Source organism: Eubalaena glacialis, chromosome 1 (assembly GCF_028564815.1).
Source record: "Eubalaena glacialis isolate mEubGla1 chromosome 1, mEubGla1.1.hap2.+ XY, whole genome shotgun sequence".
Classification (NCBI taxonomy): Eukaryota; Metazoa; Chordata; class Mammalia; order Artiodactyla; family Balaenidae; genus Eubalaena; species Eubalaena glacialis.
The window spans coordinates 7,274,290-7,292,681 of NC_083716.1; the positions used below are offsets into that span (position 1 = coordinate 7,274,290).

At 54.5% G+C, this 18,392-nt stretch overlaps 1 protein-coding gene across 1 annotated transcript in view; it reads left to right on the top strand.

Annotated features, from left to right (window-relative positions):
• Window positions 1-1,295: 1,295 nt before the first annotated feature.
• The window catches only part of CTBP2 (C-terminal binding protein 2), a 39,760-nt gene continuing 22,663 nt past the window's right edge, over window positions 1,296-18,392 (top strand). Inside the window, exon 1 of the mRNA XM_061185189.1 lies at window positions 1,296-2,991. Coding sequence (XP_061041172.1) covers window positions 1,296-2,991 — 1,696 coding nt within the window. The remainder of the gene's footprint in view (window positions 2,992-18,392) is intronic.

Consider the following 18,392-nt stretch of genomic DNA (forward strand, 5'->3'; position numbering starts at 1 on the left):
TGGAACCTGCAGTTGGAAGATCCCGGTCCAATCTGTGGTGGTGCTTCTCGGCGACCTGTCTGTATGTTTAAGAAAATGTTTTAATGCTCCTTTGTGGAGCTTTCCTTTATCTAAATAACTGCTGTTCTTTGCATTATTGCACCTAAAGTCCCCGGAGGACTATGTAAAATCTTAATCCATGGGAACATGGAAAATGATCCACGAGATCTGAGCCAGGCCAGGCTTGCTAGAATTCTGCTTTCCTTGCAGACAGATTTAAAGGAAGACACGCCTCAGATGCAGCCTCCTCCCTCCCAGCTTTGCTTCATAATGTTGGGGTTTAGTAGTTGACCTCTGTTGCCGTCCTAAAACGATAAATTCTAGATTACACGCGTGGGTTGTTTTTCTGTCACCGTTGTTGTTTTTCTGGGCAGTATGAAAGGATCTGTGTTTTACGATAATACGGTAAAGAATCCATTTGGACTTGAGCAATGTAATAACTCGTTTGATTCGTAACCAGAGTCATCTCAGAGCCAGATTTCAATATTGGCAAAGCATCGGGCTGCAGACCTGGCCCATCTCTTGGGGAATCTCATGCTCTAGAACTGTGCGAGACTTTTTCTTTTTATCCCGCCTGCCTGTTCACATTTAATTTGTTCTTAGCCGTGTGCAATGGATTAACATTTCATCAGGGTAGATTAAGAGTGAATCGACATTAAAGCAGTCTTTTTCTGTTTTCCTCCTGTCACTGTTAGGCGATCAGAGGCGGGGGTGGGGGCACCTTCGGGAGGGGGAGGGAGCACTCGTCCAAAAAGTGCCCTGGTGAGGACGGGGGAGATAAGCCAGAGCTTCAGTGTGAAAATAATTCCCAGTTGCGGGTCGGGAGGCCTGGTTGGAGCCCGCAGCCGGTTTCATCAGTCTAACGAGATGTCACATGGAACAAAAGCTTTAGGGGTTTTATTTAGCTCCTAATCCGCACGCTGAGAGAGCCGAGGTCCATGTGAGCGCACCAGCCGGGAGGGGGGCCCAGCGGGCTGGATGCAGCCTCCTTTCTGGGACTGAGCCGTAAAGAAAAGATCTCTGGCGCTACCATTGGAGAGTGAGGCAAAGTTACCGTGAGTGTTGTGTTTTGTCTACTAAGGTTTCGGAGGATTAATAATTTAGGCCATACTTTGAAATAGAAAACCCACAGTTGGTTGTTCCTGCTGTCTTGGAAGGGATAGAATACAGCCAGGTCTGGTTTTGATGTATGTAATTGAAGATTTGTAAAGAAAGGCTTCCTCCTCTGCCTTGGCCGCAGTCATTTTTTTTTTCCAATGCCGGTTCCCAGCAGGCATATAAATATCGGTCGATCTCAGAGCTGGGATGCTGCCGGGTGGTACGAGGGCCCCTGGGAGATCGCTGAGGCTCTGGGGAGGAGAAGCTCCCTGACGGACAGAGGCGGAGAGGGACCTTCGTACGAGCGGCCAAACCCTGGGCTGCAGGATGTCACCATGCCCGGGGCCGCCGAGCCCTGCCTCTACCGGGAGGCCTTCTACAACTCGGTGGCCGGAAGGAAGAGCTCCGTTCCCGACTTTGCCTTTTACGACAGCAGACAGGCGGTGATGTCAGCTCGCGGGGCCCTGCTGCCGCGGGATTACTACAGCGACCCGGCCGGAGCCGCCCGGGCCCCCAGAGAGCCTCGGCACCATCACGACCCGGGAGCTGGCCAGCTGCTGCCCGGTTATGGAGCGCTGGGCAGCAGGATGACATGGGAGCCAGTGCAAGGCCGGGCCCCTGTCCTGCAGGACACCGGTCACCTGTACCGGGATCCCGGAGGTAAAATGATCCCTCAGGGGCCGCGATCGCAGAGCGGGGCCCCATCGCCTGCGCGGTACTCGGGGGAGCTGTCCGACAGCAGGTTTGGGGCGGAGGCGCCCGCCTACCCTGCCAGCCAGGTCTACAGTGATGTGGGCGAGAGGCCTGTGGATTCCGCCACCGCTACTAGACAGGCGGCCCCCACATGCCTCGTCGTGGACCCTGGAGCGGCTGCTGCTTCCGAGGTCAGCCTGGGAACAGCCCCGGGCGCCCTGAACCGAGGCTACGGACCTGCCCGGGAAGGCGTCTACCCCAGGACGGCTTCTGAGAATTGCGAGGCCGACCTGTCTGCCTTCCCGGGGCCCGGCGGCAGCAAGAGGAGCGCGATGCCCGAGTTCCTGGCCTTCCTGAGGGCGGAGGGCGTGGCGGAGGCCACGCTGGTGGCCCTGCTGCAGCAGGGCTTCGACTCCCTGGCTGTCCTGTCCACAATGGAGGATGCGGACATCAAGTGCGTGGCGCCCAACCTGGGCCAGGCCCGCGTCCTGAGCCGCCTGGCCAGCAGCTGCAGGACGGAGATGCAGCTGCGCAGGCAGGGCCGGGGAGGCTCCCTGCCCCGGACGCGCTCCAGCAGCTTGAGCCACCGAAGCGAGCTCCACGGTGACTTGTCTGGTCTGGACGCCTCAGCCCTGCGGCCCCAGCCGGCGGGGCCCCTGCAGGCGACCTCCCCCCACGCTGCAGATCCCGCTCGCCGCCCCTCCAGCGCGCCATCCCAGCATCTCCTGGAGACCGCGGCTACCTACTCTGCTCCGGGGGTGGGCGCCCAAGTCCCCCACTTTCCCTCCAACTCCGAGTACAGCTCTCCCACCCCTTGCGCCCTGACAGCGCGGCTGGGCCCTACGTACCCCCCACAGGCCGGGGTGGCCTTGACTAACCCGGGCCCCGCCACCCCGCTGCAGCCAGGCCCCAGAACGGCCTACTCCACGGCGTACACGGTGCCCATGGAGCTGCTGAAGCGGGAGCGTGGGGCGGTGGCGTCTCCCCTGCCTAGCCCCCACAGCAGCCCCCAGCTCCTGCGGAAGCCCGGCATCCCCCTGGAGCCCTCCACCCTGCTGCCGGCCAGCCAGAGCCTCCACACGCCCCACTCGCCCTACCAGAAGGTGGCCCGGCGGACGGGGGCCCCCATCATCGTGTCCACCATGCTTGCACCGGAAACAAGTAATGCACCCCCTCCCTGCCTTTCCTCGTTTGGGACGTGGAGGGGACAGTGGGGGCAGAGATTTGAACACAGGACAGTAGGTCCCGGTGTTCCTGTTGCTCTCTGGCCGAGCCCGGAGAGACCCACCCTCCCCTGGACTTGCTCACGCTTACACACACACTCCGCCGAACCGGGCACCACGGCCAGCTAGCCAACTGGCGAGGGTTCTCTTGGGTGAAATAGATTTGTGGTTCAGGCTGACCCACTGGGATGGCATTGCCTCCCCTTTTCTCTAGTTGAGCTCAAGCTGATTTGTGCATTTCCCTTTACGGTAAGGAAACACAACTGTGTTTATGGGAGAAACCCAGAAATCATTCAGAACAGGATGAAACCTCACGAGTGGTGGCAGCTTCTCCAGTTCACATTCAGTGGCTTTGGAGAAGGCGAGATATTTGTCCAACGCCTCCCATAAATCGTTCATCGTTCACTTGCCATTAGAAGTGCATTATAGCGTGGAAACGCACCTCTGAAGGGTCTACACAGTATCAGAGGTAGAATTAATCACTGCAGAGCTAAAAACGGGTATGCTTCCAGAATTGTGTGTTAAACAAAGCAAGATGTTGAAATCCCTTAGAACTCCCTGTTTCAAAAACAGACTTAGCCTCACATATTGGAAAACACGGTTGGGAATTCTGCTTACTTGTAGGGAAGAATATATTTCCAAGTTGAGGAAAGAGAGAAGGATCCTAGCTGTTCTCTTCAAAACACGAGACAAGTGTAATTGAATGCATGTGTTTCCCTGGGCATCTGGATAAAGTTCCAGGTGGACATCCTCTGAGCAACACTTAAGAATTTTTATTTCGACTCTAGAATCTTTCCTGGCCATTTAAGCTGTAAATCAGCTTTCTTCCTTTCTTTCCCCTTTCCTCCCCAACATAGTTTAGAAAACTGAATCTTTTTTAAATGAGTTTTGTTTTTTTTTTTTTTTTTTCCTGAATAACTAGCATTATAGGGTGGAGATAGTGGGACGAAAATCGTGGTAAAAATAAGATGTACCTTTTTGAAAATACCCCTTAAATAGCCATGGGTGGGACTGGGAGCCTTATCTTGCAGCTCTGAGATATTGCATTAGGGTTATCTGTTACATTGGTGAAGCCGGTGATGATCAGTCTACTCATAGACTGAAATGGCTGTTGCTTTACATGCTGACCTCCACACACGTTTCTTTCTTATTTCCAAAGGGACGCTGGTTGGATTTTTCTGTTGTCTCTCCCTGTAGATTGTGGTTTTGTCTCATGTATGGATTTTCTTTTTAAGTCTTATCATAAAATTTATTTGACTTTTTTTTTTTTTTTTTAATCAATGTGTGACAGGAGGAAAGTCAGACACTATTTCCCAGGCCCTGTGTCTTCCCCCTCACAGTCAAACATTCTTTCTTTGCAACCAACTAATTTGCATGGCGATGACATTTGTTGCTTCAGTAATTTCATCTGATAATGGCTGGGCTTGCAAAGCGGATCTGAAAACATATTCCTTAATTATGTGTTGCTAAGCAACGGGAGGGTTTGGTCATAATCACAGAAAGATTATCTCCACGCTGAAGTCCTGGAAAGGTTTTGCTTAAGGAGGACCTGTTAAATTGCCTTCTTTTCTTCTTTTTTTCTGTTTATTTTGCACTGCCTTCTAACAAAAACAGTCGCTGTTATTTGGGTACGGGGGTGAGGGATCTTATTTAAGTTGTCTGGAGTGTGATTGTTAACACACGGTTTTGCAGACCGAGGGATATTGATTTTTGTTTCATTTGTATGGCAGCAAGCCAGTGCCAAGAAGTCTGCAGTCAGAAGTCTGCCAGCAAAAAAATTTCTCTGTCAGATGATCTGTCCCGTAGCAGTGGTTCCTCTCATTCCTTCTCGAACGTTCAGTGTGTCATCATAGCCCTCCCCCGAAAACAGTGTGTCAGAGACCGGGGTAGGAGCTTGGCTTCCCCGGGAGCTTTGAGCCTGGATACATGGCATTTTGTGTGGCAGATTTCATGAAGTCAGTAGCCAGATTGGGATCTGTTGGAACCTACAGTCCATAACATTCACGGTTAAGGAAACCACCGCAGACCTCGGGTCTAGAAACCTGAAGCTCACTGGGGCAGCCCTACCGCTGCGGCTGCTGAGCTGAAACGGGAGACTGCGATCTTTAAATCCAGATCGAGCCGCCTTGGACATTTGCCGCAAAACCAGCATGAATAAATCTTCATTCTGGTTTTCGCTTAACTCACGTGTTTCCCTCTGATCTGGAGGGGCAGGGGATGCCAGGAGGTGGACTTATCTCCTCTCTCTCTTTGGAGGGGTGATCTGAGTGTTTGCAGTGGGTGGGTTGTTTGTTTTTAAGTGCTTGGTTTTATTTTTATATGCTTTGGATATTTTAATTTTTTCATCTTTTGTACATTTTTAAAAGTGACTTTCCATTTACAGTTATTACAAAATATTGGCTATATTCCCTGTGTTGTACAACATATCCTGGAGTAGATATTTTAATTTATATTTGCTTTTCTCGGTCCATGAACTACCTGCTTCATCTTGGTTGGCTTTGTTGCTATAAATACCAGGCTCCTGTTTGCTAGTCAATGGACCGGGCAGTGGAAGGTGACCAGGTGAGGACGGGCCCCAGGGCAGCCCCCAGCCCCTGTGACGCGGGATGAGTGGGGCCGCATGTCAGACCCACGGGAGTATCGGTACCCAGTGGATCTGCTGTCATTTACACACTGACCTGCTTGACTGGGGCACAAGCTGCGGAACCTTCTGGCAGCGGCTCTAACCCAGCGATGCCCCCTCCCCCCCACGTCACATGGTGTCGACCTCGGCCAAGGATTTGCCGTCGCCCGAGTCCCCCCTGTGCCGGGTGCAGCCGGGTGCGTCGTGTGACAGCAGTGCTGCAGCCATCTTCACGGTTTTGTCCTCCACGAATACAGCGCCACACACGGGCTGCAGGGGCCTCAGAGCTTCCAACGTGAGAGATGCAGCCCCAGCCCGCTCTCTTTCTGGCCCTATTCAGTTTCTTTCCAGGCATTTTTCTCGATTAAGTGCATCCATGACCCCCATCTAGTTGCCGGGGGCACTGCCCAAAGACCCTTCAGGACAGGACAGGACAGGGGTGTCTGCAGCCCATTTATACTGGGGGCGTGGGAGAGGCTGGTGGTGTCACAGTGTTATCTGTCACCAGAGCTGGTCACTTGCGTGGCAGTGTTTGATGTGATACTGATATCTTGGCACTGGTTTCCAGCACCGTGGGAGTGCATGCCGGGTCTCCTGGGTAGGAAGTCCCATCAGAATCAGAATGGAGGATTGTTCCTGTCAGGCCCACGCACGCCTGGTGATTCCGCCCGTGTCCTTGCCTTTGTTTTTGAAGGTCCCTCTGCACATGAAGATCTGTGCTGGGGAATGGGGTCCAGACGATTCACTGGTTCTGAGGGTGATGACCCTCAAACCATCAGCCTGGAGGAGGCCACCATGAGGCCCCAAAGACACTCTCCCACCAAGCCAACTGATCACACCCATTCCCCACCCACAAAGCAGAGCCAGCCCAAGAAGGGTGGGCTCAGCTAGACCCCTTCATGTCAGTATGTGGGGACCGTGCCCCTGAGCTGGCCCTGCAGAACAACGGGATGGTGACACCAGCTCTTCCGTTGTCAGGATCCTGCAGCCTGCCCAGGGAGATGTGTAAAGGAAGTAGACCTCTCCCGGGCTGCGGTCCAGGGCAGGGTTCCTGAGCACAGACCCCTGGGGGCTGGTCCCCTCAGCACTGCTCCAGCCCCTGCTGTATTCCGGGCTTGGGGTCAGATGTTTGGTGCTCACAAGTGGATGCACCCCAGCCTGGGCTTCAGGTGCATCCCCCCACCCTCCGCCCAGTTAATGCATAAAAGAACAGTTACTGTAGTGTGAAACAAGGGTCAGATAGGGACACACGTGGGGAGCCTGCAGCACCTGGGGGAAGCATCCCCGAGGAGCGTGAGTGCGCTGGCAGGGGAGGCTGAGGGCAGAGCTCAAGCTCCAGAATGACCGTCAAGCTGCAAACGTTGTGGTCGGGCTAAGGGAGAGGACGCTGCCCAAAGCAGCACGAGGGTGGTTGTATGTGTAGGTGTAGCCCCAGAAGGCTGTCACGGTCCTGGCTGTTGCCCAGTGACTCCCTGGAACAGGCTTTCTTGAAGAGTGATATACCTCCACGGTCAGGAAATCCTAGCCACGTGGAGCTGGCAGGGGACTCGTCCAGGGTCACCCAGCAGGACTCTCCTCCTCCTCTGGCCGGGGCCCCTCTCCCCAACAGTCTCCCTTCCAGATGGGAAGGAGCCCGGGAAGGAGCCGTGTACTTCCAAGGTGCTGACAGCTAGGCCATTCCAAGTAAAACACCTGAAATAAGTCCAAGGTCGATAAAATCGACAGGCTTTTGCTTTGCTTTTGCACTTGGAGGGTCTTTCGGGCTGGCCACTGGGTGCGTGGGTTTAGAGTTCAAGGTCGCCCTTTGGTTGGTTCACTCTTCTTCCCTTCCTCACTCAGGGTGCCCCCCTTGGCTGGGCCAGCTTTGAAAATGGTGCTTTTATCATTGTCATTGTTCCTTGGTCACTTCTCAGGCCGGGAGGCAGGACTCTGGCTTTGGGGCACTCGGCTCAGAGACTGGGCTTATCCCACAGCGATCTGTCCCTCAAAACAGCCTGCTCTGACCTTTTGGGTGTGGACTTGGTCCTTCTGTCCATGGAGGACAGCATCTAGGTAAGCTGTGGTCTGGTGGCCTGGAGGCGTCCCAGCTGCTATCTGTGCCATGGCAGAGGGCCACGCTGCCAGGCCTGAGTCACAGAAAAGCTTAACGGGCCTTTCACAGAACTGGGTATCTGGACCCTTCTGTCAATTCACCTCTTCTGTGGCACCCCACCCCTAACCCTGATGGCTCAGATCCCCTCTGCAGGGGTGTGTATCAGTGATGGTACAAGGAGTGTGATCTGTGGGGACTTGGGTTTGGACCCCAGTTCTCTGCCTAATAATCTGGGAATACCCCCCTCCCCCTTACTGGTGAAATGGGCTCCTGGCCACTTGGAGGCTCTGAGGTCATTGTAGGTTTTCTGCCTAACGTGATGTGAGACACAGAGAAGGTGGTTAATGAAGCTATTCCTTGCTGTGCTTTCCTGCGAGTTAGTTTAAAGGAACTGATCTGTGTTCTCTCGGGGGAAGATGGGGCTAAGACTATTGCTGGACACCGGCCAGCTCTGCCCGAGCTCCTGTCACCAGACCCTCTTCGTGTGGCCTGAGCAGCACCAAGTTGCCCGGCACTGGCTGGCCATGCCTTCTCATCTCTAGATGGGCGTTTGGTCTTCCAGTTTTACAGAGTGGCTCTGAGTAATAAAGAGTGGGGCCTCGTCCAGCGGGGCCTCACTGGCCTCTGCCTTCAGGAAGTGGCCTGTCGGACGTGGCTTTGGTCTCTAGGTAACAGTTCTGTGTATTAGTATCTCTTTCCAACCCCAAACTCCTCCAGGGATGATTGCCTCTCTGAAATGCTTAGAAGAGGTGGCAGTCTCGTCCACGGCGCCAGTTAGATTTTCCAGGGGACACAAGTGCCTGAGCCCAATGCACAGACGGGGCGAGCCTCGGTGCATTTATCTGCCCAAGAAAAGGCAAGGCCAACAGACCCCCTCGCCACGTTACTTCTTCACATGACCCTTGCCCTTGAGTGTCCAGTGTCCACTGGACACTGCGCTTCTCTAACTTACATTCTACTGGGTGGACCTGGGTGGGCCATGGGGCCCAGGAAGCAAAACCCAAAGTCCTCACTGGCTTTTGGTATCAGACACCTGATTGGCAAATATTTTCTCCCATTCTGCAGTTGTCTTTCCACTTTCTTGATATTGTCCTTGAAGCACAGAAGTTTTCATTTTGATGAAGTCCAGTTTATTTTTTTCCCCCCTCTGGTTGCTGTGGTTTTGGTGTCATCATCCAAGGTCATGAAGATTTGTGCCTCAGTTTCCTTCCTAAGAGTTTTGTGTAGTGTTAGCTCTTACATTTAGGTCCTTTTGCACCATCCTGAGTTGACTTGAATCTGGAGTGAGGTAGGGGTCCCACTGCATTCTGCTGCCCGTGGATACTCAGTTGTCCCAACACCGTTTTTAAAAGAGAAAAACCAACATATATTAACGTGGAAGATTTTCAGGTGTTTGGAACCTATTTCTTGTCCCTAAGATTACGCAAGGCAAGAATTCTAAAGCTATTTGATAGGCTCTTTGCTAGTACATGGGTTTTTTTTTTTTTTAAGTTTGTGAAAGGGAAATAATGCTTTAATCCATAACTGATTAGCCCTTGTTAGCAATATAGAAGCTAAATGTACTTAAGTTAATGTGCTGCTGGGTGTGTTTTACCCACCTCTGAGGCTGGCTTGCACAAAGGGCTTTTTTAGTTGTTTTTCATGTCAAGGGGGGAAAAAACCCAAGACTGTTGACTTTTACTTGCTCCCTCCTGCTCCAGGAACAGGAAGGTACATGGCAGTTAAATTTAGCCAAACAGTGGTGCTCAGCGTATGAAGAAAACACCCTTTGCCAAATTGTTAGGAGAGCATAAAATCAAACCTGTAAACACTCATCCCCACTGAGAGGGTGGGTGGTTCCTGGGGATGCGTTCTGAGTGCCGTTGAGAACTGATCCCAGGAAGAGTTTGCAAATGTGAGCGGAACAGCTTCTTGTTTAAACGTGGGAGAGCTGGGTGAGAAAACTCTGGTGCAGAGTTTGTACTAGTAAATGAGGTCTCTGGGCTGTGCTCCCGGGGACGGGAGGGGACGGGAGGGGACGGGAGGGGACGGGAGGGGAGCCGGAACTCAACTCTGATGCCTGTGTTCCGAGCGCAGCTGTGTGCAGTGCTGGTGAGGCCTATGGGGAGCGAGTCCTCCGGATACTGGCTTGGTGGGAAAACGTCGCCCTCCGCAGGGCTCAGGGAGCTCCTGGCCCCAAGTTGCCCCTGATACGCCTCTTGCTCTCTACCAGGACTGGGGTTGGAGAGGCCAGCCTTGAGTGCATCTAGGGCTTACCCAGCCCAATAAATAAGAGTAAATGTCACCATTCTGCAGCATTGGACCACAGTTATCTCATCTGAATTCCTAGGAAGACTGTAGGCATTTCCCCTTTCAAGATGAAAATTCTGAGGATCAGAGAGGTTAGCACTCTTCCCCAGGTCACACAGCAGGACAGGGATTTGGGGCCAGCCTGTCTGACTCCAAACTTGTGCTTGGTCACTGTGTCATGATGAACACACGTTAGGACAGCATGGGAAATTCAACAGTGGTATGAAGTCAGGGAAGGGCGGGGGACACCAGCCCATGCTGGAAACCAAGGTCCATGTCAGCAAGAGGAAGTAAAGAGGGTGATTCCAGAGTAGGAGTCCCAAGGTGCTCTGAGGGTCACTTCCCCAAGTGTGACGTTGGGAAGATGGACCTACTTACCCCTCAGAGAGCTCTGAGGACCACGTCACTTGGGCTGGCCCAGGCTTTGCACGTGGGTAAGCTCATTGCTTGTGTGGCCCCAGGGGCACCTACTGGTGCTTGCCTGTCCCTAGCTGGTGCCCTGCAGGACTGCACTTGGATCCACGCTGTTCTGCAGAGCCAAGCCCCTTTCCTCTGTACTGTGCTGCCCTCTGGGAGAGTCAAGGAAATTAATTCTTCTGTGTGATTAAATGGAATGTAAAATGTTCTTTGGTCCTAAGAGGATTTAAGCCTGGCTATCAGGAAGAGCTCTAACACACACAAGGGTAAAACTGAGTGGATGGAAAAATAAGCGCAGGAAAAGATGAAGCTGGGTGATAAGGCCAGAACTCAGCACTCCCTGCAGTCCTGTGCACAAGGACAGGTGAGAATTTCACTCTGAGCTTCCTAGCAACCAAAGGAAAGAGGGAAATGAGATCTCTTGAAAGATTCACATGGCTCCTAAGGTGGGACCAGTGAGCCCTTTGCTCAAAAAAATCCTTTTTCTGAGCAATCACGAGCTGAATTTCTCCTGCCCTCAACAACATGTCCAAAGAATCAGCATCTGCTCTAGATGTGCAGTGTTCCCTCCCCATCATGCCTCAACCTGCACCCTCCCATTCACAGGCTCTACTACCTTGTGACAACTTCCTGCATCTCATCTAAAAATTTTGTTAAAATTTTTACCAGGGCCTTACCCAGTCAAAGTTGATAAGCTCACAGGCGCAGGCTTGGGGCCTGGCTGGGCTTCTCCTGCAGCAGACAGCTGACTTCCTCTCCAGGGTGTCTGCTGCTTCCTTAGCCCAGCCCTCGGTGGGCACTGCCAAGTCCACAGGGAAGTGGCGATTCTTCTCAGTTGAGGGGGCTCTGCCTGGGGAGTTGAATGCTGTCGCCAGCAGCCCAGCCTGAGCCGGTCCCTTCCCCCTCCATGTACGGTGCTTAAAGCTCACCTCTCAACCTAACCGGCTTTCCTGCTGGGGAGTTGTCTATTAAATGCTTTATATTTGAAGGAATAAATATGACTTTGTGATGGGTTCTAGTGTTTTCCTATGAACTGGGCTTTGAGTCTGGATCGCTTTAGACGTAAAGTTACAGAGGAAAAGAGCAGGGCGGGGACGTCCAACCAGCTGTTGCACTTGGGAGGATTAGCTTCCTGGCTGCTCTGGAGCCTAAGGGCAGCACGCTTGGCCTCTGGCCCGCCGGACAGCAAGCCTGTTAAAGGGTCCTTAGGAATCACTTTCCTTTTGGGTTTTAGAGCCACAGGAAGAACTAAGTCATCTGAAAGCCTTGTGCTTCTTCCGCCTCCATCCCGGCCTTGGTGGCTGCCATAGCTAAGAAGCAGGGCAGTATTTTGTTTTTAATGGACCCTTGGTCCAGGCAGTACAGTTAGAAAAATAAGCCCGAGTCTGCTAGGCTCTTCCAGTGGCCTTTAGGGAGAAGGGCATCTTGTCTGTTCCTCAGGGGCCCTGGTGGAGTCGGTCCATCTGATTCCAGGTGGCTAGCCAACCAGAGAGGCAGCAGCCCAGGAGGGCTCGGGGCGTTGGAGCACGCGGAGGCCGACCTGCTGTCCTAGCGACGCGTCTGCCGTGGCCCCGTCGACCTTGGCCAGGCGAGCCTGGGGGGCCAGTGTTGTTCTGCTTCCTGTGCTTTGGAAGGAAGGGCCCTTGCAGGCACCAAGAAGAGTGGGGTGTCCTCGGCCTGGTTGGGGACCCCCTCCAAGGGGTTCCCTGGCCCCAGTCTGTCCCGACTGTGCCGAAGCCCACCTGCTGGGTGCCAGGCCCCTCCAAATGCTCACCTGGAGAGGGGTTGGGGCAGGTGATTTATGCTGTGAGTGGGTTGACTGCAGCCTCCCCTGGTCCCACCAGCCCGGCATGAGCCCATCACAAACAAGCTGGCGGCACTCAGGCCAGTGTGTGGGCCTGCAGCGCCTGCCTCTGCCAGACTCCTGGCATCCGTTTGTTCTTTTCTCATCTTTATGTCACTTGGTTTGTCTTAAACATCCCCTTCTGTTGTTGCCATGGGCACATTTTTAGAACTTGAGAAATAAGTGAAATACCCAGTGGCCTCTGCTGGCGGTCCCCACGCCGTGGGCAAGGCCTTCCTGGAAGTCCCCGAGGCTCAGAGGCTCAGCCCATCCCTCCTCAGCCCTCAGCCAGGGGGAGACACTGGCCTGGGCTGCTCGGCTTCCCCGCCCAGTATCGGGGCTCCAGGCAGGGCGTGGATTTCTGAACACCCCCCGCTTGGGGGAGGCTATGGGCGGAGAACAGACTTTGTGTGCCTCACATGTGGTCCTTGGAGTTGCTGCTGAGTTTGGCGTTGATAAGAGAAGCAGCGATTGCTCCCCCATCCGGGACGATGCTCTCAGGGCGGCAAAGCACAATTCCGAGAGGAGACGGTGACCCAGCGGTGCCAGCGTGGGTGGCTTTTCCTTTGGTGTTGGCCACACACTCACGAGGACGGTCTCCCACCGCGATGCCCTCGCATCCGGCACCATTAATGAGCTAATTGTTAAATGAATCTCTGAGCAGTAACGGAAGAAGGTGACCGAGGAGGCTCTCTGGGCAGGGCTCTGCATGCAGGCTTAGCTAGATCGCCCAGCATTTGTGGCGAAGGGCGTGGAACGGGTTTTTCCCCAGGCTGATTGAAACCTCAAGGAAACAGACATGGTAACTCCCTACAACTGCCAGTATTTTCTAGCAAGATGCTGCTGTGAGGAGCTCTGTCCTCCAACGAGGCCTGATGGCCCGACCGTCTGTGCAGTTACTGGTTAGAAGGGACAGACCGTGTCCTCCCTCCGTCTAAGGTGGTGACTGGGTGTGAGAAGCCCGCGACACCGAACAGCTGTGGGTCACCTGGGCCCCGGCTCTGTCTTGTCCACATGGCCCGGAGCTGGTCAAAGCTCAGTCCTCTGAGCTCATCCAGCCCCGAGGCCCTGGCCCGCCGGACAGCAAGCCTGTTAAAGGGTCCTTGAGAATCACTTTCCTTTTGGGTTTTAGAGCCACAGGAAAAACTAAGTTATCTGAAAGCCTTGTGCTTCTTCCGTCTCCATCCCGGCTGAGGCTCCAGTGCCTCAGCAAGCCCTGCCTGGCCACAGGCCACCTCCAGGTTGCACCTCGTAAGGACAGTCCTGGAAGGCACGTGGAGTCCTGGCTTAATCCTTTTAGGGGCAGAGCAGAGGTCAAGGGCCAAGCTGACATCTTCTGGACCAGGTTTCTTATCAGCCGGGCCCATGGGTGTAGCTGGGTCTTAGGACTTTGCGAAGTGAGTATGTGTCCCTGAGAGTGGCTGGGGCAGGGGCCGTGTACTCATGGGTCACTTTCCCCCTGTGGGGGCTTTGACTTGCCTGGATGCAGCCTTCCCATCTCCATGGTTCTGAGGGCTCCAGGGGCAAGCAGCAGACCAGATGGACTTGGGGTGGGCTCTGGGCACGTCTCAGCTTGGGAGGAATGGAGGATGGAGGGGCTTTGTCTCTTCCCTGGCGCCACAGGATTACATTGCATGGCAGTTACCACCCCAGTGATTGACCCTTCAGGCCTCAAAATCCAGAGTGACCCCAAAGGGAAAGGTCTGTCTCTACCATGAGAAACAGCAGATGATGGTTCTTGATTTATGATTGATGAATTCCCAGCCGAGCATCTGTAATTGGTAGGCAAGCCAGTGCTGGGGTCAGGGGGGGACCTGAAGGCCTGCCTCGGCCCACTGAGGTGAGAGCACCTGTCTGTCAGAGTGGGCGGGCCCCAGGGCCGGGCGGGTGGCATCTGTGGCTCTGTCGGTGTCAGGCGTGTGCAGTTGGGTCCCCAGGGAGATGTAGGAGTGGCATGTGATTGTCCCCGATTGTCCGCGGTGAGCCCTGGCGTTGAGGCTGAGCCGCTGATGTGAGACAGACCTGGCCTGCCACGTGGTCGCTCTGTGACCTTGGATGAGCTTCTGTCACCGCACTGTCTCTGCATCCTCGTTGGCAATACAGCAGCAGCTCTCAAGGAGTTTCTCTAACACAGGGTTTGAATGAGAAAGTGCCGGAGAAGCACCCAGCACAGCAGCCCGTCTAAACAGGCGAGAACCAGCGGGACTGGCTTTATCTCTTCGTCCTGGTGCCCCATGGACAGTGTCCTTATACCTGCTTGCCGTCTCCCAGCTACCCAAACCTTGGGTTGCCTGTGTGGGCCGGTTTGGGGTGCGTAGGTGACTTTATTGATGCAATGAAAGATTGCAAGTCCGTTAAGGAAAAACGTCTGAGGGCAGCGGTGCCAGCTGCGTGACTTACTGCTTTGCAACTTGAGGCTGGTCTCCGGTGTTTCCCGGCTCCCAGGCACGTCACTGTCCGGTCTGGTCTGATGACTGTGGTGGAGGGACCCCCGGGCTGCAGAGAGCTGTTTTAATCTGCAGGTGACGCTGAGCCAAGGGGGGTATGTCTCTCCAGCGAGCTCCAGAGCAGCTCAGGACTTGGAAAGCCGCCCTTGAGTTCAGAATCTCAGGGTTCCTGGCTCGTGAGCTGGGACCAGAGAGGAGCCGCCACCACGGGGGAAGAGCAGGCCCTGGACGCCCACCTCACGGCCAGTCTCCGCCTCCTGCTGTGGCGCTGCTGGCCAGTGGCTGGAGGTAAGGCGGGCCCCGACCAAGGAGCAGTGGGCGAGCTTGGCTGGCTGAGCCCTGGCTTTGGGTCAGCGCCCTTGAGGAGCGCCGAGACACACACGCTGCGGATCCCGTCAGCGGGTGGCCTGGGAGCCCCCTTTGCCCTTGAGAAGTTCATGCCCTGTTAGCTGTGGTCTAGGGCGAGGTCCTGAGGCTCATCTCTTCGACAGACTTGGAGGAGCTGCCATAAGGAAGGAGGGCACGGGGAAGGCACAGGCCGCTGGGGTGCCTTCTGACCCCTGGCGGTCCCGGCGGAGACAGGGCAGTCCCGTAAGAGAACGAGCGCCAGGGGATTCCATCGGAGCTGTTTGTTGGAAAGGAGGTGCAGAGCATGTGTGCTCCCGGCCAGAAAGGGCAGCTGAGGTTGTCCCCCGCCCCAGGCATAAGCTACCGGTCACTTGCCCCTCCAGGGACTGTCCCCCGTGTTGAGAAGCATGCAGAGGTGTGACCTCACCTGGACGGGAAGCCAGTGGGTCCTGGCACCTGGGGATCTGCTGTTCCCCAAGCCCAGAGCCTCCAGCCCTTGCACCCAGGCCACGTCCCTTTATCCCTCCTCCGGTTCTGCAGGGCCACCCATGTGAGGCTGGGCCTTTGGGGGAAAGCAGACCATATGTCACGTTTCCCCCGAAGTAGAAGCAGGACCGAGCGTCCTCAGCTGCTTTGAAATGTGTTCCTTGGCGGCGTAGTTGCTTTTCGGTGATGCCTTGCATGGTTCTTCCTGGCCCGGTCAGTTGGGAGGGTCTTTCCCACCTGGTCTGAGTGGGTGCTGTTTGCCTTGCCCCCAGTGGGAAGCACCAGCTTTCCAGACAGAACATCAGGCGCTTCTTCAGGGCAGAGGGATTCGCCAGGAACACAAGAGGCTCCCTTGGTACTGGGGAGGGTGAAGGAGCCCAAACACTGAAGACCAGGAGGCACCCTGGAAAGGGTGCGTCCAGCGCAGCACGGCGGGGGCATGTGGACTCCAGACAAGCCCGCCTGGCCAGCGTGTGAGTGTCTAAGGGAATGAGTTTAAACAAGTGATAAAGGGCTCTGGTTTTGTTTTTAAGCTCTGCTGGGCAAAGGAAAAGTATCTATCACTTTTCTCTGTTCCGGTTCCCCGGCGTGGTACGGACCCTGCACCGTTCAGGCTGCCGGGACAGTTTCCCTGGGCAGCTCTAAGGAGTCAGTTAAAGTACAACAAATGCTTGTCTTTCTGGAGGTACAGAAGTTGTACTTTTTTTTTTTTTTTTTAACTAGATGATGTGCGTCCCACAAGTCTAGACCTCTGCTTAAAAGACACACCTCGTGCGTGCACACTGGGTTAGCAGTGTTCACCCAGCAAGCCTTGAGTGGGGAGGGGGCAGTGGCCTGGGTGCCTGGGAGCTGCCTGCTGGGCCGGCTCTCTATCCAGCTCTTACCTGAACTACAAGCGAGATGGCCTGAGAGCATCTCACTTGGAGGCCATGACTCATTAAGGTCCATGTTGTATTTATGAAGCTAATCTACTTGTCAGGGCACTCTGTAGCCATCTGTGGACCGAGCCTCCAGCTGCTTTTGCAGAGAACGCTAAAATCGGGGCTGAGGAGTGGCTTCAAACCAGCCGCCCCCCAGCCCCTACCCCCATGGAGCACACCCAGCCTTCCGGGAGCCCCCTTAGTGCGGGTCACCCCCAACAGCCCAGCCCCTGGGTGCTCACAGGGCCTGGTGAGGCCACATTTCCCCACACTTGTGTTTTTTCTTAATAGCTTTATTGAGAGGTATAACTCAAACGCCTATACCATTCACCTCTCAACGTGCCAGTGTGGTGGTGGTTAGTATATTCACAGCTAAGTAGAGGAACCCGGCTTTCGAAGACCAAGTAGCATTCAAGTTGCTGATAGCCCTAGTGAGGAGAGGGCTGCGTGTGCAGTGAGCGCTGGGCTTCCTTCCTACCTGGCTGTACCACTCATCATGGGGGCCTGTGGGCAGTGCCCGCACAGGCATACTTCAGAGATAACTTGGGTTCTGTGCCAGACCACCACGATAAAGCAAATACCGCAAATAAAGCAAGTTATACGAACTTTTTGGTTTCCCAGTGCGTATACAATTTATGTTTACACTATACTGTAGTCTGTAAAGCGTGCAACAGTGCTGTCTTTAAAAACAGTGTACGCACCTTAATTTAAAAATATGCAGGAAATGGTGACAGTAGACTTACTCAACACAGGGTTACCACTAACCTTCAGTTTGTTTTAAAAAAAAAAAAAAAAAAAGCGGTATCTGCAAAATGCAATGAAACGAGATGTGCCAGTAGTTGCTGATACACACAGTGATGGCACGGCCATCTGCACTTTCGTTAAAAAAGTATTTCACTCCTTTTTATTCCCCAGTGCTAGTTTTAAGCCAGGTTGTTCTGTCTTCAGCCTTTAATCCTGCTGCTTTTCTAGTACTTGACTTGGGGCTAGCGCTCAGTCAGGGTCGAGTGAAAGTTTCCTGCTGGGCAGGGTTCTAGATGGCTGGGTGTGTTGACACTGCAGAGCTCAGGTTAGCTGGCCTGTGCTCACCCCTCAGGCGCCCCAGGAACCCTGTCACCTTCCCAGGCCTTGGTGCCCTACCTGCGGAGTGAAGAATAGAAAACTTCCTTCCAGAGAGGGAGAGACTGACACGAGACTCCCAGTGACCAGGCCGTATGATTCAGCATCAGATAGGGCTTCTAGGGTGTTCCAGGGGAGAAGTCTGAGAGCTGGGGGTTCATTCAGGAAAGTGAGGAGAGAGCTGTTTCAAAAGGCCACACCAGAATCCTGAAACCTACAGTTGGCCAGGCCTTGGAGAAGGGCCCTTGCGAGTGCCGTGGGGAAGAAGCAGCCTAACCCATCACTGGGGGAAGGAGAGAGGGGCTCCAGCCCTGACGTAAGGATGCCTGTGACAGTGAATTCATCATTACTGAACTGTCCACAGCTTGATCCCTGCTTGGGGCACCTACCCTGCAGAAGTCCCTCCCCTCTGGGATCTCTCACCTTGATCTGTCCTGGCAAGGCCTGGGGACAAGCCTCTGGGGGTTTCTGCAGCACTGGCGATGGGTCCCTGCTGGTGGAGGAGAGGTGGGCTCACCGCCTTGGCCTTGCCTTGCTGGGCACGTCAGCTAGCTATTGCTGTGTGGCCGGTCACTCCAGAACTTCCTGGCTTCTAGGCCGCTGAGCTCAGCTGGGACTGGACAGTCTGTGGTGGCCTCCCCACCTCAGCTGGGACGGCTGGGCCCCGGCCCCAGGGTCCTTCCTCCCAGTGCCTCCCAGCTCCCAGCTAGTCTCAGGTTCCTGTGTGAATTTGGATGGTGTGACGCTGACCCCGG